General features: G+C 39.3%; 1 protein-coding gene across 1 annotated transcript in view; it reads left to right on the top strand.

Moving 5' to 3' along the window:
• LOC307130995 (uncharacterized protein) overlaps nt 1-17790 on the top strand; it is a 68281-nt gene extending 50491 nt beyond the window's left edge. The window contains exons 3-23 of the mRNA XM_079824358.1: nt 9739-9907; nt 10075-11913; nt 12000-12139; nt 12416-12617; nt 13013-13117; nt 13399-13589; nt 13686-13827; nt 13935-14579; nt 14681-14805; nt 14961-15080; nt 15165-15212; nt 15282-15365; nt 15550-15615; nt 16168-16228; nt 16340-16390; nt 16471-16515; nt 16608-16663; nt 16998-17065; nt 17139-17167; nt 17252-17402; nt 17490-17790. Coding sequence (XP_079680484.1) covers nt 10185-11913; nt 12000-12139; nt 12416-12617; nt 13013-13117; nt 13399-13589; nt 13686-13827; nt 13935-14579; nt 14681-14805; nt 14961-15080; nt 15165-15212; nt 15282-15365; nt 15550-15615; nt 16168-16206 — 3636 coding nt within the window. The 5' untranslated portion in view covers nt 9739-9907; nt 10075-10184 and the 3' untranslated portion in view covers nt 16207-16228; nt 16340-16390; nt 16471-16515; ... (3 more) ...; nt 17252-17402; nt 17490-17790. The remainder of the gene's footprint in view (nt 1-9738; nt 9908-10074; nt 11914-11999; nt 12140-12415; nt 12618-13012; nt 13118-13398; nt 13590-13685; nt 13828-13934; nt 14580-14680; nt 14806-14960; nt 15081-15164; nt 15213-15281; nt 15366-15549; nt 15616-16167; nt 16229-16339; nt 16391-16470; nt 16516-16607; nt 16664-16997; nt 17066-17138; nt 17168-17251; nt 17403-17489) is intronic.
• Nucleotides 17791-20923: the final 3133 nt, after the last annotated feature.

Genomic DNA, 20923 nt, shown 5'->3' with positions numbered 1-20923 from the left:
GACACGGTTCCTTCATGTCAAGTCTCGTCTGGACATCTTTGTGAAAGGTTGGAATGACAGTCACAACCGGTAGTCGCCTATGAGCTGCTTCAACACTGCAATACAAAATTACATCAGTAACCAATTGCAGGTTGATCTTATTGCATACAAAGAAACAATTCACCACCCAGGTGCTCACACAGATTCTCATTTAAATAGCCTTTATTGTAGGGCAGTGCTACATGTATTAAAAAAAACACCCATCATTACATCAGAGTTTCCTTTTTATGGGCTATTGAACAGTGGGCAGAGTCAATATATTGCATAAATAAATGCATATGCATAGATTTAAGATTGACATTTTACAAAATATTACGACAATATCTAGTTTTTTTTTCACCGTTATAATTTTAAATAACGTTAAATTTGATACGATGTTGTGTTATTGAACACATTTACCAAAACAGCACCGTCCAAATACTGCCCTTACCTTGGATCAGTGGAAGGATGAGGCTGGAGTTCTGCCGTAGACTGAGTGACTTCAACTGGTACTGGCTCTAATTCAACAATGGTCTCATTTTCTTGTATTGGTGTACAAACTGTTTAAATTTTAGTTGCTTTTTGAAGGAACCATCGAACAGGTAGCCAACCATGACTTCAGTGAGTCCACAATCCACTGTTTCACCATCTACATCATTTTCTGAACACACGGAAAATTAAAACCGTTAACGTTATAGACATATAACGTTAACTGTAAAACACAGACAGACTTGAGTGCAATCAAATGTGTGGAAAATAAGAATCGTCGGAAAATGTCAGTTAACTCTATGAACGCCTAAATGAAGATAAGCCAAAGACGATGCGCGTATATTACTTATGAATGGGAGAAAGAGCAACGCGCAATAGGGCCGATAAACCCAAAATTCGAAAAAAAAAACACACAAAAAACATTCCCTGACTAATTAAGTTATCATTCACTGCAGCTGCCACTGAAGCTTCGGCCTTCTGTAGGTAACTTATAGAAACGGCATCCTTAGAAGCACGCTTAAATTATGCTGCCTTCATGTGCTATAGGAAAATTCCTACTTCCCACTTTTGAAATCGTGGGTTTACGGAGCCCTGAAACATGACATGCGGCAAGAAAAAAATATTTTGTTCGTTAGTAACTATAAATAGTAACGTTATATAAAATAGTAACGTTATTGATTTTTCCCTGCATGTCAAGTCCGGGGCTCCGTATGATTACGAGCTCATCACGTTCAAATTTTAACTTGAGAGAATGTGTTTATGACCAACAGTATTTAAAGGGTAACTAAACCCTAAACCAACTTTTTTTAGTTAATGATCTATAATACTGGGGCTTTATTAATGCTATTCATTGATTCGAGTAAATGTTTTGACATTTGAGTATAAAGTGTTTTAATTCTATAAAATATGGTGTAAAACCGCCAAAGTGCTGCCCTCTTAAGGTTGAACGGTGGCTACTGCAGTTGAATTTTCCTATTGGACGTTGTGGTACATCATGACGTAGGATGGTACCTCCAACGGCTCACTATCCGCGCCCCTGACACGAGTTCACCACGCCCTCAGAAATGTTTCCCCCAATCACACGATGAGAACGGCTTCACTCCAGTATGAACTGTCATATTACATGAAGTAAACATTATGAATGAAACTCACTTGACACTTGCTTTATATTTATATATTTATGCATTTGGCAGACGCTTTTATCCAAAGCGACTTACATTGCATTCAAGGTACACATTTTACATTTTGTCAATTCTTGCTTCCCCTGGGAATCGAACCCATGACCTTGGCGTTGCTAGCGCCATGCTCTACTGTTTGAGCTATAGGAAAGCTATAACATTGTATTGAAGAAAATACGGTTAAATAATGCAGTTGTCAGTACACGTCAGGCTTTTCTTGCGATATTATTGCCGCCCTACATGTGTACAGATAATTTTCATACATGAGACGCGCTTTCAAACCCTGACACGCAAGTGGTTGCCGCGGACGCAGATAGATTAGGTCAGTTCTCTTGCGCGGCTGCTTCACTAGCATCGTCGGCATATGGAGGCAACAAGATGGTGGGCTAAGCACATGTAATTTTCTCGGCTCTTCAGCAATCTTGCCGTTTATATTATTTTTCGTCTTTTTACCATCCCAATTGTTGCATTTCAACAACCATCTGGACCATGTCAGCAAAAAAAGCTTCTAATCACCCGAAAATAGTCATTCCAGGGCAAAAAGGAATGACTGTAAAAACTTTGGGTGCTCTTGCTGAACACGAGTACGTCATGGAAGTCGACCACGATGATCACAATGAGAAACGCAAAGAATCTTTCTCGTCACAGAACACCCCAACTAAAGCCACAGCCAAAAAACAGAAAGGTAATGATAGCCCCGAGATCTCCAATGCTGCTCTTTTGGAAACCTTAGTTGCCAGATTTGACCTACAAGACGGGAAGCTGAGCAGCATTGAGCATAAGATAACCGAGAACAGTCTCATGATCGTCAGTTTGACAAAAGCTGTGGAATTCAATGCGGCGGAAATAAAGGACTGTAAAACTAAAGTGAACTTGTTCGACAAACAACTCACCTCTGTTGTCACATCGCACTCAGATCTGATAAACCGCACGTCGGAGCTCGAACGCTATAAAAGAAGATGGAACCTCAGAGTAATCGGAATGAAAGAAACAGCAGGTGAAGACATCCGAAGAGAAATCGTCTCGCTGCTAGCCGAAATTGCTCCTCACCTGCACCACAAACTTGAAGACATTGTGGACACAGTGCACCGCATTGGTCCCAAAACGAAGGATAAATCCAGGCAGGTGATCATTCAGTTCTGCATGCGGAAATACAGAGACGAGTTCTGGCGCTCCACCAAAGTCTCGGAAGTCTGTAAATTCAGGGGAATAAAGTTCACCGAAGATTTATCTAAGGCAGATCGAGAAGCCCGCGCGGCACTATGGCCGAGGATTAGTGAGGCTGGAGCTGCAGGGAAGAAAGCATACTACCGTGGTCCGTATGGCTACATAGAGGGTACCCGGATCGTTAAGGACGGCTGATTTCAACGACGTCGCACACATTCGTTCTCCTATTGCGTTGCAAAGACAGTGGGATGTTTTTGCTGTTGAGCGAGATCTCGTTACAGTGCTCTGTTTGAGAGACGTTGCTTTGAGTTCTATAGAGCACGGTTACTATTCTTCTGACTGATTTTCTTATTTTACACATCTATTTTAATTTTTCATTTTCTTTCTTTATTATCAGTTAAATGTTCTCAGTGAAATCGTCTTTTTCCTGTATTTCTTTAAACGCAAGGGGTCTTCGTAACTCTGTCAAAAGAAAAGCTCTATTTCTTTTTTGTAAAAACAAAAACTCACATTGCGTATTTTTGCAAGAAACGCATTCTAACCCCGATGACGTGAAGTTCTGGACGAGTCAATGGGGGGACAAAATCATCTTCAGCCATGCCTCAACACATTCCGCAGGAGTTGCAATATTGTTCAACAACCTGCCAGGCAAAATTATAAAGGTAAAGACAGATTCAAATGGCCACTGGGCTTCAGTTGTTCTGAACATTGATGATGTTTTGTTTATTTTATTCAATGTATATGGTTACAATAGTGCTCCCCTAAACAACAAATTATTGTCTGAAATTTTTGACTCTTTGTTTGAATTGAAACTTGTGTATCCAACTGATAATATTATTATAGGAGGAGACTTCAACATGGTTATAGATGAAGCACTAGACCGCTTCCCACCTAAATTTACTACTTCTCACCCCAATCTTAACCTTCTTAATTTTTGTTTGAATAATAATGTAGTGGATGCTTGGAGGGCTGGGAATCCAAACCTTAAACAATGTTCCTGGTTCAAACCCAATGGGACTTCCAAATCGAGAATTGATTACTGGTTAACCTCATCTAACCTAATTGACTTTATCAAAGATGTCTCCATATCTGCAGCACCTTTAACAGATCACTGTTGCATTTTTATATCCTTCTACTCAGGCAAAAGAGAAACGCATAACAAGAGTTACTGGAAATTTAATGCTGATTAGGGTTAGGGTTGAAAAAAGGCGGCAAGAAAAAAATGCCATAAACTCTCTTTATGTGAATGGGGTTATAAGTACCTGCCCAAAAATGATTTCTTCAGAGATTTTTCAATTTTATAGTTCCTTATAAAGCTCATCCTTCTCTGTATCAGACTGCAACTTTTTCTTTGATAATATACACACTATACCACAATTAGACCAGGAATTTAGAGACTTATGTGAAGCTGACATTATAATAGAGGAAGTAGATAAAGCAATTGATAAATTATCTTCAGGGAAATCCCCAGGCCCAGATGGCCTCACCTCTGAATTCTATAAATTCTTTAGGGAAGATTTGAGAGAACTAATGTTTCAAGCCTTTCTCGAGTGTATCCAAAATAATTCACTGTCTTCAACTATGAAACAAGGATTAATTGTTCTCATCCCCAAACCAGGTAAAGATGCACAACATATAGATAACCTTCGCCCCATCACTTTACTTAATTGTGATTATAAAATCTTAGCTCATATATTTTCAAACAGATTAAAACATTTTTTACATCTAATAATTAGTGAATCACAATCTGGCTTTATAAAAGGCAGATCAATACATAATAACATCAGATTAATTTTAGACATTTTGGATTATTGTGAATGGATTGAGGATGATGGCTATATTCTTTTTCTAGATTTTAGAAAAGCATTTGACACGATTGAACATAATTTTATATTTAGCTCTCTTGAAAAATTTGGTTTTGGTTAGGGGTGCACCGATCCGATATTAGGATCGGATATCGGCCGCGATACTGACAAAATAGCTGGATCGGGGATCGGAAAAATTAACAGATCCACAAGCCGATCCAGGTGTTTTTTTCCGTCGCAGCAGAACCTACGTCATTCGTCAGCTTCACGTGTGTCGCATGCTAGAAGGGAGCGAGCCAGAGAGTCGGCTGTGTGGAGGAGATATTTCACGCTTGCCACGCCAACTAGTTCGTCGCTGTTTCGAGGGTATTACTGCAAAGTCAGGGTCTTTCCTGCATTGACATTTTTTTGACGGCCAAAGCCTAATTTGAGGAGTTATTGTGATTTACGAGTGATGTAGAACAGATGCTGCGCTTGTGACTGAGTGACAGAGAGACCGATCTGAGAATTCCTCCCCCGCGCACACTCTCTGGGTCTTCAAAATAATCAGTGTTCGCTCTCATATTTCACATATTAATCCAAATCAAAAGCTCGGAAGACCGAAACCATGTTGCACGTGACACATTCGGACAATTTTGTCCTTGAATTATCACTGGGTGTGAATTGCGCTCAAAAAACATTGACTCTTCTCTGACCAGCTGACATAAAGCATACTTTCAATAAGCGGGAGACAAATTATATCCAGTTATGAAGTGTTTTCTGTGTGTTGACATCTTTCGCGATGTTCTAACAGACGGGATTCGCACACAACGCGTCTGCTAATGTCCGATTCGTGACCTAATGACTCCTTTGAACCGAATCATTTTAACGACTGGCCAGAACTGATCTGTCCAACACTGAACTCATGAACTCAGTTTATTAATTTACTCAGAACGCAACTGAAATGAGAACACAAGTGTGCTTACCCATTTTAGCAAGAGTGGGTAGTAAGAATTATTTTTAATTATCAACAGTATTTCATCTTATTTCTGTTGACAATGTGTAGTAAAATAAATAGGCCTAGCCTACAATCATTTAATCTGGAGTGAGGTGAAACCAGAACAAAGTTGTTATTAGCTAGCTGAAAATTTTTATTAAATTGCATATGGTAGAAAATTAGACTATTTGTTAATTTGTAATGCTACTTTTTAATATTGATATGATTATATACCAAAACAATTATCTGTAGTGTAAAAAATGTTTGGTAACTGTCAGATTACTATTTATGTTTGACCAATACACTGTTTTTTGTTTCCACTGCTACATTTTATTTATTTAAAGAAGTTAGATTACATTCTATTTTAGATTTGAATGCACAATTGTTTTTTAAATAAATAAGAATTCAACACCTTACATACATCTGTTATTTTGTCTTAGTTATGTTTAGTTAGTAAAGTCTGGTGCCTTTAGTCTCTTCAAGGAAGGTATAAGGTGGAAGATATACAGTTTATTATTAATTCAACAATATATCGGATCGGTATCGGGTATCGACAGATACACAAAGCCCAGGCATCGGTATCGGTATCGGGACTGAAAAAGTCGGATCGGTGCACCCCTAGTTTTGGTAATAAATTTATTTCTTTGATAAAAATGTTATATAAAGATATCAATAGTTCTATTTCACTGTCTTTTGGTACATCCCAAAGATTTAATATCTCGCGAGGAATAAGACAAGGATGTCCCATTTCCCCTTTTCTATTCATCTTAGCAGTAGAAATGCTTGCTATCTTGATAGATAGAAACAGCAACTTTGATAAATTGAATGTGTTCGGAAGGCAAGTTGGTATTAGTCAATTAGCTGATGATACGGTGATCTTTCTAAAAGACCAATATCAAATTAGTAAAGCCACTCAATTAATTAACTTATTCTCCAAAGCTTCAGGTTTGCACTTAAATGTAAATAAATGTGAACTATTTGCAATTCATGGAAGTGAATTAGACTCTTTATGTAACATACCAATAAAAACATCTGTGAAATACTTGGGGATAACTATTACTAGAGACAGCAATCAAAGTGTCCAAGAGAATTTTGTTAAAAAATTTTCAAAAGCAAAAATTATTCTCAATAGCTGGATTCAAAGAGATATCTCAATTTTTGGAAGAGTTTTGTTAACCAAAATGGAATTTCTATCTAGATTTGTTTACCCAGCCTTCTCTTTACCTATCCCACCCCACCTACTAAAAGAATGCAACACTGCAATTTTTAACTTTATCTGGAAAAATAAGCATCATTATATTAATAAAAATGACTTAATTCACAGCTATGAAGAAGGGGGATTAAATGTTATTGACATAGAAATAATGAATAGTGTTTTAAAAACTCAATGGTTAAGATCGTTTATTTGCAATACAAATAGCCTATGGTTTACGATCTCCTCTTCAATATTTGGGAAAGTAGGTGGCTTGGAGTTTTTGATTAGGTGTGACTTTGAGTTGTCCAAATTACCACTTAAATTATCTGCATTCCATAAACAAGTTCTCTTATATTGGAAATTAGCATTCTCTCACAATTTCAGTCCACACAAAACTTGTATTTGGAACAATCACTTTATTTTACACCATAATAAATCTTTATTTTATGCAAATTGGGTTCAATATAACATTCTTTCCCTATTGGATATGATGGACAATTATGGTAATATTCTTAATTACAATGATTTTTGTTTGAAACATGGATTTGTATGTCATCCTAAAGAGTTTTTCACAGTTGTAAATGCCATACCAAAAAACTTGGTGTTATTGGTGAAAGGGATTCTTTCATACTACTCTGTATCATTCTCTCTTCCCTCTCCTTATCTGGGTGAACTATCTATTAAAGATTATAGATGTAACAATAAATATATTAGAAATATCTTCATTGATAAGCTTCATCCGAATAGAATTAAACGTTACTACATTTTCAAAGATTAACCCGGAAGAATTGAAGGAATTGAGAATGAGTTATCTTGCTTTTCCATGTGTCCCTAAGGTGAAAGAACTTCATTTTAAAATAATAAATGATATATACCCATCTAAAGAATTTATCAAATCTAAATTTAATATTGACGAAAACTCCTGTCAATTTTGTGAAACTGATATTGAAACCACTGAGCACATTTTTTTTTCCTGCAATTATTCGAAATTGTTTTGGTCTCAATTATATAGTAAACTGTCATGTATTATTACATGTATAAATCCCCTAGAATACAAGCAAATTAAATTTGGTGTACTTAAAAAAGATTGTTCACAATATTTTTTGATTAATAACCTGTTTGAACTTGGTAAACACTTCATTCATAAATGTAGATTTTTGAAAATCCCACCCTCTTTCCCTCATTTTACTAACAAACTTAAAGTGTTTGCTACTTCACTTCATACACTTTCAAATGAAAAAGCAATCAAAGTTGCTGATTTCTTAAATGAGCTATGTACAATATAGCTCCTTGTAACTATCCCTTGCAAGAACCTACTTATTTCTATAAATGTCAGTTTGTTTGTTTTTTTTTCTTGTTTTTTTTTCTTTAATCTTTTTTCTTTATTTATTTATTCATTTATTTATTTATTTATTTTTTCTGACCTTTCTTGATTGTTTGATTTGAGAATTCATTGCTGTTACATGTAATTTGCATCTATGTCTGCTTCTTGGAAATGTGTTAATTGTTACTGCTTGTTTAATGCCTATTTTGTATGTAAATTTGTTTACTTTCAATAAAAAATAAAAATAAAAAAAACATTAAAAAAAAACTAGCATCGTCGGCATCGGGAGTTAACGCAGTTTGAGCTGCGGCTCGCATTGATAAGGCTCCGGGTTTGTGTCTGTTACAGACAATCCACCCTACTCCACTTCAGGTGAAGGTAGGAGAAACGACCGCTCTGTTGCAAAGCTGGCGTCACTCCAGTCATTCTACATCTTTGCGACTCGCGAGTCTGACAGCTATCAAACAATCCGTCACTGCGGGTCTCAGGTGCACACCCTCCGCTCAGCCCCGCCCTCGGTTCGTCCCCTCTGTGTCCGCCGGGCTCTGCCCACTTTTCCAGCATTTTTTGAAAATTGCCAGTGGGTGGAGTTAAGCTCTGAGCAGGGGTTTAGTTACCCTTTAACTAAGCTAGTTAAGTTACTAATATTTAACCCAATTCATATAGCACTTGAAGGCAGCATAAAAACGCTGTACTCTCTTGCAAGAGGCTGCAAAAGATGCAATGTGATGGTCTAGCCTGAAAGACTGATTTTTTAAACGCTGAGCATAAGAGGCAACATTTATGGGACAGGTCATGTAAGATGTTGCTAAAGTGAAAAATGTTATTTAATTTGAGCAGACTTCGATATTCCACAGCAGACTGCACGACGCAGGAAAAAATGGGTTGCACAGCAAAAGTCTGCAGGGGCTAAATAGCGATGGCAAGAAACAGCATTTTACACAGCTTTACTTGACTAAATGAACAAAATAACTAACTGTTACGTGTGTAACCCAACTAGCAACAAGCCATAACATGCTTAGTGTAGTTAACGATAGTTCCCATTCAGTCGGTCACGTTCGACGTACGTCGGACGTACCGACGAATTGGGATCACTTCAGGAAGCCCCTATCAGCTTCGAGATATAGAGAACAGGCCAATGGGCCATTGGCGTGCGAGATTTGCATCTCGCGCTCCGCCCCGCGCCGCGGGTATAAACAGGAAGCGAGAGCGAATGCACGCTGTCATTCACTTCGGAGCCGAACGGCGATGATGAAGCAAGACTGCTTTTCTAAAAGAGAGCCTATCTGCAAGAGAGATGCTCCAGAGAAGAGACACGGGTAGCTGCAGCTTGGAGTAATGGGCGTGGCAAGAGGTAGGGGCGTGGTAAGAGGTTTCTCATTGGTCAAAGGAGCTTCCTCCTGGCAACTGCGTTGGCCAATCAGCAGTAACCATAGTTATACGTAATTTCCTCTAGCTAAAAAAAAAAATCGTTATTTCCTTTAGGAGGAAAAAAGATGACGGGGGTAATATATGTGCGATATAATTTGTTGGTCTCTTTGCTTGACATTTTTCCGCTTTGGTAATTATTTAATTGTTGTTGACAGACGCATGTTACAGTGAGAAGAATCAATGACTGCATTTGCATCGAAGACATCAGAGTCGGCGATTTATATCGATGTCCGTTCTGTGCTCTCAGTGTTTTTAGACCTTGTGAATATCACAAGATACACAGCCATTTGCAAAGCCACAGACTTCGCGCGGTTCGCCATGAACGTAAGTATAAGTTAAGTTGTGATATGCAAGCATGTTATAACTTTTTAAGGTTAAAGATATTAACGTGAATGGTGATGTTACGTATCATAATTGGAAATTTATGACAAACATGTTTTGCTTTATATATGATTTTTTTTTATTGTGTTTGATGTGTATGATTCTTATAGGTTTGATCATCTTTGACTGCCACTTGGAATGCAGACAAACCAAACACTTCCACTGCTTCCACTGCTCAAAAACCCTAATTAAAAAGTCTGATTTTATAAAGCACATAAATATGTGCAAAGTAGTCAAACAGACAGTGCCTTTGTCTCCTCCCAGTAGTGACACAGCTCCAAAACCGGTCCAGTGTGCGTCTTTGTCTCCTCCCAGTAGTGACACAGCTCCAAAGATGGTCCAGTCTGCATCTTTGTCTCCTCCCAGTAGTGACGCAGCTCCAAAGATGGTCCAGTCTGCATCTTTGTCTCCTCCCAGTAGTGACACAGCTCCAAAGATGGTCCAGTGTGCGTCTTTGTCTCCTCCCAGTAGTGACGCAGCTCCAAAGATGGTCCAGTCTGCATCTTTGTCTCCTCCCAGTAGTGACACAGCTCCAAAGATGGTCCAGTGTGCGTCTTTGTCTCCTCCCAGTAGTGACACAGCTCCAAAGATGGTCCAGTCTGCATCTTTGTCTCCTCCCAGTAGTGACGCAGCTCCAAAACCGGTCCAGTGTGCGTCTTTGTCTCCTCCCAGTAGTGACACAGCTCCAAAGATGGTCCAGTCTGCATCTTTGTCTCCTCCCAGTAGTGACGCAGCTCCAAAACCGGTCCAGTGTGCGTCTTTGTCTCCTCCCAGTAGTGACACAGCTCCAAAGATGGTCCAGTCTGCATCTTTGTCTCCTCCCAGTAGTGACGCAGCTCCAAAACCGGTCCAGTCAGTTAGTTTTCCTGCTCAAAGAGACAACACCGCTCCGCAAGTGACAAAAACGGTGTCTTTTGCACCTCTTTGTGTTCGTAGAAAACAGGGGAAAAGATTATGTTGTCCCCACTGTAATCTGTGCGTTTTAAAAAAAAAACTCAAGAAACATATACAAAGGGCACACTTGAATATTGAACCTGATATCACTGCACAGTCTCACCTTCAAAGTCAGTGTATTGACCCAAAAAATGGAGTTTTTGCTGTAGCAAAATCATCTAAAGGCCCTTGTATACCCATTCATGTTATCAATAAAACATGGGGCATTTCACACAAGGTGACTTGTGAACTTGATGTTTGCAATTCTGTAATGGATTTTAAAAGAAGAAGTGGCATGCGATCTTGTCAGTGTACACACTTAAAATCAGTGGATTACTGCAGATCTGATGCTGGAAATGCTGTCCTGCATGAAGAGGCTTTAAGAGAAATGGTACAGCACAAATGGTTTTCAGAGGAACGCAAAAGACAGTGCTTAAATGCTCAGAAAAAAGCTGAAGAACAAAATGTGTGTTTTGCGTCCTATGTGACTCTTGGTGGTCCATCCTATATGCACTATGTGTCTGTTTTTGAGCCAAAAGTTTCATTCTATAACCGATTGGAAAGAATCATGGTTGTTTATAATGCAAAAAACAACACATGGCATTGCCCTTGTACTCGGCCAAGACGCTCCTGTATACACAAGGCTGTGTGCAAATGGTATCTTTTCCAAACCAACAGAAAAATGTTCCAAAGAGTGAAGAGCACAGAGGTGGACTTGACCTGTAAGACTCCATTGCCAGTGGACACTGGACTTTCTGATTCAGAAAAAGATTATACTGAGAACATTGTGTACTCTCCAAAAACTGAGAACCTTAAGAAAATGGTGCAATATATCTTTTCAAAGAAAACAATACCTTCTTCCCTACCCATCTCAGCAACCAATTTAGATGAAAAGGAATTCCCAAAAGTTTTGGTTCCTGATGAAATGCACTGTTCATCGTGTTCGGAACCCCTTAGTGATCCTTTGCTCATCTCTAATAAAGCTAAAATTGTCACAACAGTTGGAATAATTGAAGGTTGGTATTTATTTATTACTAGTAAATTCTTACTTCAATAATGTGTGTTAAGATTAGCTGCTTATTTTGTTTGTTTTTGTTTTTAGGTGTTGAAACCTATTGCAAGACATGCCCAGTGTGTGGACTTGCATATCGCTATCAAGAATGGAGCACTGGTGTGCATAACTATGATGACCACATCATACTCAGTTTGAAATTTTGTCTTATGCTTCGCAGTTTTTTGCAGGTATTGTGGATTGCTTTATTTATTGCGGGTTGTCCAAACTCAGTCCTGAAGGGCTGCTGTCCTGCAATTTAGCTCCAACTTGTCTTAAAACACCTGCCAGGAAGTGTTTTGTATTCCTAGTAAGAACTTGATCAGCTGGACCAGACTTTATTAATTAGGTTTGGAGCTGAACTCTGCAGGATAGTGGCCGTTCAGGAGCAGGATTGGCGACCCCTGCTTTACAGTGTTTAATGTTATTGTCACAACAATGTCTAATACGTAATTTGTCCTCTTTAGTCTCACACCGCTGTTGAAAGAGTCTGTAAAGCTCTTTCAATATCCAATGGAGTGGTTTACCCAAGTAAAACAGTGCTTTCTGCTTATTTGCACTTTGAAGCATTAACTGATCACAACTACCTGTTTTCCTGCTTAAAGTGTGGATTCCATCCATCTGTTGTTATCATGGATGCTCATCGAAAAGCAGCTTTTAGCATGCCAGGTATGATACAGATCTAATTACAATTTGAAATATCCTGACTTGCATGTAACTTATTAGAATCAATCATCAATTGAAGTTTTTAGTTGAGCTGTCTTTTATTCATCAAATAATCCTGAAAAAGTATCACAGGTTATTAAAAATAATTTCACGTTGATAAGTCAGAATAAATTATACTTATATCATGTGACACTGATGACTGACACTGAAAATTGTTTTGCATCACAGAAATATTTTTTGATAGTATATTAAAATAGAATGCCATAATTTTAAATTGCAATTTCTGCTCCAATAAATGCATACTTGATGATCATAAGAGACTTTCTTCAAAGCATTAAAAATAGTGATGTTTCATAAGTTTTGATTTGGCACTGTATTTGTAATTTTATTTTGTTTAGTCAGTGAAATAGAAGAACCACCAGCAAACTTTGATGGACAGGTGGATGTGGAGGCTTTTTGGAATTCACTGCGATTGGAGATTATTGCTAGAGGTCTTGTGGAGAGTAAGTTATTTTAATCATTTGGATCAAAGTACTACACAGACACGGGCATTTGTTTTATCTTGTATTATGCCTAAACTTTTACACTGGGAGACATTACACATGGATGCCACATGCACACACAAATTTGAGAAAACATCCCAGAAACAACTGCTATGAGTGTATCTCATGACATTATCAGTTATTACCTAATAATTAACTTTTATTTATGTATAACTTTTTGTTGTTAAACTTAAGAAATAAAAGTTATCACTGGCAACAACTTTAACGTTTTGTTTTTGCAGCTGGAAACTCCAATCCTTTTGCAGTTAAACCAAGTTATCACCTTTGGGCTCCCTGGATTGGACCAAATACTAGGAAGTCTGGCTCTGTCTTAAATACTGAATGGGAGAAAGTACATTCATCAAATCCTAATCCTGCAGCTGAAGTTCCAGTAACTGAGGAAAGGCTTATTGATGAGCTGATGTCACTGAAGGTGTAGTGTTGTTTTATTTACGTTTTTGTAACAGTATTCTATTGTCATTGTTTATTTCTAATACATTCTGAGTTTTTTTGTTGTTTTAATTCATAGGTGGCTGCTGTCCGACAGTTATGTGCATCATGTGGGTTAGATAACAAGGGATCAAAGATGGACCTAATAATGAGACTGAGGAGTGAAATGCAAAACAGATCAGCATATGACAAAATTTTTCAAAAGGTTTGGGGTGCATCAGGTTTGTATGCACAGATATATCTTAATTTATAATAGAAAACACATTTCTTTATTTTTTATTTTTTTTAAAGTGCTGCAATCATTAATTTTAAACAATCTATCACTTAGGTGGCTGGGCAGTTGTTATGTGCCCCTGCGGGGTCGTTAACAGCATTAAAGTCCTGGTGCGAGCTGAAAGTCCAAGGGACTTCACTGACATTTTGCTGTCCTGGAAACACCTTCCCAACGTAATAATTTATGACTTTGCAAGAGGACTTTCCACTCATGCAAATCTCCGTAGTCCAAACATGATTCCCTTCAGCCCACATGAGGGTCGTCTTTTGGAGCCAAATGATGCCAATATTGCAGCAGCAGAAGAGGGAAGACTTAAAATTTCATTGGAATGGCTCAAAGAGAAGAAAATACCTGCTGATGTGAATGGGCATCCATTAACTGGCTCATCTGATCACTATGTACTTTCTGACAGATTCCATGAAAATAACACAAAGGATCCCCGTGATAAACTTCGTAAAATACAGCTTGTGTCTGAGTTGGCTGGAAGAGTTAATTCTCAGTGTGCGGAGCAGTTGTTTTCTCAAATGAGAAAAAACAATTACTTCCTAAATGTTATGAAGCCAACAAATCACTTGTTTCTTATGCGAAACCTGCTGCACCACTACAACGTTGCAATTAACACTAGGTTTACAGAACAGCTTACCAAGGCTGTTGGTTGCACTCAGGTTGTCCTGGATGAGCATGGCCAAGCACTTGCAGGTAAACTTAATTTTTCATAATGCAATTTAATGTCATTATTTTGGTTCTCCAGAAATGTTATTTGACACTGGGGTTAGATGACTCACATGCTTTATTGCTAGGGACTTTAAGTAAAAGCACAGTCGAAATGGATGATGAGCCAAGTACAGACAAGGCCTCTGTGACATGGCTGAAGGATGTAATGCCCAACAAGACTGGATGGGAGCAGCCATTCAGCGAAGAAAAGGTGATTTGCTCCTTGAAGGTTGAAATCTTTTAAAGGAATACTTCACCGCTTTTTCATATTAAACTGTTATTCCCTTGACTAATACGAGTTGCAAGCAGCCTCAAACATTTTGTAATGTATGTTGATAATGTTTTTTTTTTTTTTTTTCTAAATAGCTCACACATATTTTAGACACAAAGCAAAATGAGCGTGAACATGTGGCACGTGTTTATTCTACAACCCTGATGCGAGAAGATTTTCAGACCTTGGGATTGGAACGCAATGTGGAGGCAACAGTTAGGATCATCTTAAATTTCTTTGATCCAATTTACTTTTCAAAAATGTTCCTGTTTTTAAGTGAAGCTGTGATATCTTAACAGATTCTGAATTGCTGTTTCAAGAAAATTGAAGACCTCAGCAAATTGCAGGTAAAATGTCATTGCTTGTATAAAATGTAAAAAGCTATTATGAATAAATGTGTATGTTTCTGTAATTAGGGCATCCAAGTCTGGACATCTAACAGCTATGTGAATGCAACGCTGATTCCACCACTTTGTGTAGATCCCATGTTACACATCCCTGTAAGCAATTATATATATTTTTCCAACAGTGTAATATTGTAGTTATGATTTATTGTTTAGCATGCATACTTTGGATTTCATTGACTGTTTCGATGTTGTTAGCATTCTTTCAAAGCGGCCAAAAAGATTTCACAGAGCAAAATAAACATTGTGTACCATTTTGTATTATATTTATTTGTGATAGGTTGATGCTTCTACAAAAGACTGCATTCTATTTCCATCGTGGATCGAGTCACACTGGATGCTTTGTGTAAGTCATCAAGACATTTTTATCCATGTCAAATTGATTTCTGTATTTTGTTTTTAACAACCATTTTCAGATTTTGCGTCCAAAGCTGAAACGGATGTTTTTTCTTGATTCACTCTGCCCGAGTGGTCTGAGTGATGGAAGATACAGTCAAGTGTACAGGTCTTTTACATAGCTCAGAAGTTAATTTTCAGAAGTTCCAGTTGAACAGTTCTTGTTCAAATGTTCTCAGCTGCTGTATGGTGGTTCAGTTCTAAACCATTCAGCATTTTCATTTTTTCATTTTTTTTCATTTGTGATGTTCGTGTTTTTGATGTCTGATGTGAATTATATGAGGTCATTTTAGTAACGTTGAAAGTACCAAAACATTTATAACCAATCAACAGTAGGCCTAAGGGGCATACACAATCAAAATGGGGGACTGTTATGTAGTGTGTTCATAAGTTTAGCAGCAGAGTTATAAAGACAGATGACAGTGAGATAACTTTTGAAAAGGGGTGTTTTTTGTTGATTTTGAATTTCAACATATCTCAACTTCTAAAAATCACTTAATAGGAGGGTTGCTCAGACTGTTATTCCTGGCCATTGGACTGAGATCTCCTGTAAGGATCTTCCAGTAAGTTTTTGAATCATTCATCACTTATTCTTCTAGCACACAATTCAATTCATTACTTTCTTGCTTACTTGCTTTTTTCCATTTCTTGATTTTCTTGCAAACCTTATCCAGGAGATTCCAATGCAGCATTTGTCCAATAATTGTGGAGTCTTTGTGCTCATGGTGAGTTTTTATATGACAGTAACATCAGTTTAATTTAGAAACAAAATAATAAAAGGTCTAAACAAGCTTTTGAATTTCAGTATGGCCTGTACATTTCTCTGGGGGTGGCTTTTGACTTTTCAGAGGTGAGTCTTCTGATATTTGTTCAACACATTTGTTTTGCAAGCCAGCATAAAAACAATTTTAAACATTGTAATGTTTTTTTTGTTTTTTCAAGGCTAATATGTCAAGAATAAGGAAATGGTGGTGTGTACTGCTACTTGAAGAATCAGGGTAAATTCTAATTCTAATATAAATATAAAGTAATGACATTTTAGCATTTTGGAAGTCTCTCTCTCTCTCTCTCTCTCTCTCACTCTCTCTCTCTCTCTCTCTCTCTCTCTCTCTCTCTCTCTCTCTCTCTCTCTCACTCTCTCTCTCTCTCTCTCTCTCTCTCTCTCTCACTCTCTCTCTCTCTCTCACTCTCACTCTCTCACTCTCTCTCTCTCTCTCTCACTCTCTCTCTCTCTCTCTCTCACTCTCTCTCTCTCTCTCTCTCTCACTCTCTCACTCTCTCTCTCTCTCTCTCTCTCTCTCTCTCTCTCTCTCTCTCTCTCTCTCTCTCTAGGTCTCCTACAGATCAGAAAAGGCACAGAAAAGACGCTGAGGTTGAAGGCCCATGTGAAGTCAAAACTGGTATGGTAAACCGTTTGAAATAACACGTAAAAAAAATGGCCAGTGAAAATTAACTCTTTTTTTTTTCTTTCAGCCATGGACCCAACAAGAGGCCTTGCTGATGTACTGTTGAATTTTTTTTTTTTTTTTAAACAAATTGGAGTAAAGTAATATTTTAAAATAGTTTTTCTGTATTCTCATTTCCAGCTACCACCAGAGGTGCTCAGTCACATTCTTCTTGATGTTGTTTATGAAGAAGGAGACAAAGCCATTCACACTTTGTCACTAGTGTGCAAGAAGTTTAATGAAACAGTCCACCGTCCAGGTTTCCGTCCAGCTCACTTTGCCTGGCTGGACAGTATGTACTTTATGAAACTAACAAGTTAAGCTAATATATTAAATAATTTTTTTGCATTAAAAATTCCTTTTTTCTTTTATCTTGTAGGTATCGTTGACTGGAAGTCAGTCAATCCGGATGTGAGGGAGGAATATAGGGTGGAGTTTAAGCTTACCAGATGTGATGCCTGCGGAGTCCTCTATAAAAACACCACTGGATATTGTGGCAGTGTGAAGGGGGTCTTCACTGCGTTCTATTCAGATAGACAGTTTGATGGCTTCTGTTCAATGGACTGCTACTATAGTATGAATCCGTGAAGGAATGAGTTTTGACTTCAAACACAAGCCTTTGATGACAAATTACATGTAAATTCAAGTAAAAATGACTTGTGAATAAATGTTTTTTGGATAAAATGGTCTTTGTTTTGCTTAATTGATTAATGTCACTCAAAAGAAGTTTATTAAACTGGTTTTACTTCATTTTATAATTATATGGTGAGTGTTTGATCAAACACGTATATATATATATATGCCTTTATACAACAAAAACATTTGCTGTACTATTATACAAATAACATTAGTTTTAGTTTGTATGTACTTTAAATGAAAGTACAAAATTAGTATGACTTTAATAGTGTCAGGAGACATTTTTATCTTAAAAAAATAATTAAAAAACAAATTATTTTAATTTTACTATTACAGACATTTCAAGTATAATGCAATAAAAACGATGAATACAAAGCATTGTAAATACAGCTCAAAATGTATAAATCAGAGAATAACAAGTATAAAATGAACAATACAAATAAATACAAAAATAAAAGTTTATGAATCAAGGTAGAAAAATGTTTTGTGATCTCATGTTTGAAAGGGTTTCAAAGTATACTGTGAGATCAGTCTTATTAAAGGTAATATAGGAGGGTTTCTTTTATTTGTGTCATGCATATAAAACTTCGGCAAAATGTAATTATATTTTGTTTTTCAGAAAAATATGGGTTTTGGAAATGTCAAGAGGTTCTAAATTCTAATAGGAACTTCTTTTTTAAGAATATCTATTTTAAAGTCAGTCCAAAATGAAATAGAAAAAGGGCAATACAAAAATAAATGTTTAAAATCTTCAAGTGATGTGTTACAAAAAGTGCATTTATCACAAACAGTATGAATGTTTTTTATGATTGATCCTAAAAAAGTCGCGGTGGTGATGACGTCACGTAACCCGCGCCATACAGAAGGTTTCGAAGGTAACATACTTTTGAATGTATTCTCAATATCATTATTGGTTTTTTTTTTCAATTAAAGAAATGTATTTTGTCTTGTATAATTATTTGTGTAATTATAGTGATTAAGTTTATGGCTCGCTTTTATGCGGATCAGGAAGCTTTTCGCGTCCAATTGAAAAGACCTTACGGCACGCCCCATTCCTCATGGCACGCCCCATTCCTTTCCGACCTTATGGCACGCCCATTGCTCCAGCCTGCAGTTACCTCTACTTGCCAGAGAACGAAAAGGACGCTCTGTGTTGGCGAAAAGGCACAATCAGCGCGACCGCATGTTCACCGCTGCATCAGCATAACAAACTGCTGTTCTCACAGCAACTGTCGGTTTGGTGAGGGCGTTTGTTTCAGTGAGTGCACCACAGGACTGCACTTACCACCTGTGTGTTGCCGCGGTCTTCCCCTGGGTGCTTCAGCACTGTTTAAAGAGCGTTTCCTCACAAAAGAGCAACACGGGTGTGACACTGCGTCTTTTTCAAGACGTCATTCCACTCGTGCGTTTCTGGATGCGGTTGTTTCCTGTCCTGACGGCCACGATCCCTCTCGCATAAACATGTTGAGACTGTGTCGTGGGTGATCCATGTTCTCTCAGGGGAACGGGATCACGTCGACGCGCTGGTCATCTCACCTTCCGCGTGAGGGTTTGAGTGTTCAGCGCGCCGTGTGCCGTCTGGCTGCCGGGTGACAGCGCGGGTTGCCACGGCAACTCTGCGCGCGTCACTCAGCGCCTCCGATGCACGGTCGAGACTATGATGCCTCAAACGGGGTTGAGTCCCTTCGCTTATACCCCGATCTAGTCTCTTTTCTGGTGCACCAGAGGGGGGACTATTTTGGCTGATAAGCCTGGGTGGCCTGAGGATTACAGTGAGGCTTCCCCGCCGCGTACATCTCTGTGGGCCCCTCACTCCTCTATCGCATCGCAAGCATGTTGAGACTGTGTTCGTGGGTGGTCTATGCTCTCTCATGAGAGCATAGCCACGTCGGCGCGCTGTTCGTCTTGCCTTTTTCATAAGGGCTTGAGTGTTCAGCGCGCCGTGTGCCGTCTCACGGCCACGCCCACGGTCTCACGTGTCTGCTGGTAGCTTACAGATGGGATTGCTGGTCCTTGGAAGGGGACCTAGCATTTCATTTGGGGCTCTAGCAGAGGACAGATGTCAATCGCTGCATCGGAGAGAGGGCTGTTATGTGTTGAAAATGAAGATGATGCTGAGATTCCCACCGTAATAGTGGGCGCTCGTGCTGAATCAGATTCATACTTGACAGCCATGCTTTCCCGGATGGCTGAGGCATAGTGCAACGCGTAAATCGCCTTGCCTGCCCCTTGCCTTTTTTCGGATGTGCATTGGAAGGCTTTGGCATTGTGGAACTATTGGTGCCAAAATATGGAACACCAATAGGGCCATAATCTGTATAAAGTTTTCCTCTCTCTCACTACCCTCATCGGTGGGGTGGCAGTGCCACTGGCAGGCCACCTCCGCGCTGAACGCTTAGTGCACGAGGGTAGTTCTGAGCTGAGGTTGAGCTGCGCACAGCGCTGGCCCTTGGCTAGACGATGTCCACCCTGGTCCAGAAACATAATTGACCCGGATTTGGTCTGGAACTGTTCTTCCCCGGAGGAGGGCCGGGTGGAAAACCATTAGTAATTCTGTTCCGCCACTGATGTTAAAAACAGCCAGTGGTACCCAAAAACAAAAAAAAAGAGCAGTTCCAATACCTCTGGGTCTCGGGAGTTCAGGAATGGCAGCGTGTGACGCTACAGAGCCTCGCCGCTTTCATTCCCCTCCCCACAAGAGGGCGAGAATGACAGTGTGTGACGCTACAAAGCCTCGCCACTCTCATTCCCCTCTTCTCAGCGGTGCGTGGACAACAGTGCGCGACGCTATGCCTCGCCACTCTTGTTCCCCGCTGAGGAAGGAGGTGAGGCAGGCCGTGCGCAACGCCACAAAGCCTTGCCACGCTCAGCCCCTCCTTCATTTGGGAGCGCGCTTGGCGGTGGTCGACGCTCCCATGCCTCGCCACCCTCAGACGCCTCTCCCTTCGCAGGCAGGGGGCGCCGGCTGTGGGAACGCACTCAAGCGGCCTCCCCACACTCGCACGCCCCCTCCGCGGACGCAGGTAAGTGTTGCACAGCACACTCAGATCCCACTTCGGGCCGCTCCATGCCGTCCGAGTCGGATCCCTGCATTCCACGTCGCTGCCCCGCTGCGGGTACGTCTGTGGTTAATCCCCTTGCTCGGTGTCTGGAAGCCTGGCTAGAGCTTCCCAGCCC

This window comes from Gobio gobio (assembly GCF_949357685.1).
Source record: "Gobio gobio genome assembly, chromosome: 8".
Classification (NCBI taxonomy): Eukaryota; Metazoa; Chordata; class Actinopteri; order Cypriniformes; family Gobionidae; genus Gobio; species Gobio gobio.
Note: the sequence above shows the minus strand (reverse complement) of the source record. Positions and strands in the feature narration are given on the sequence as shown.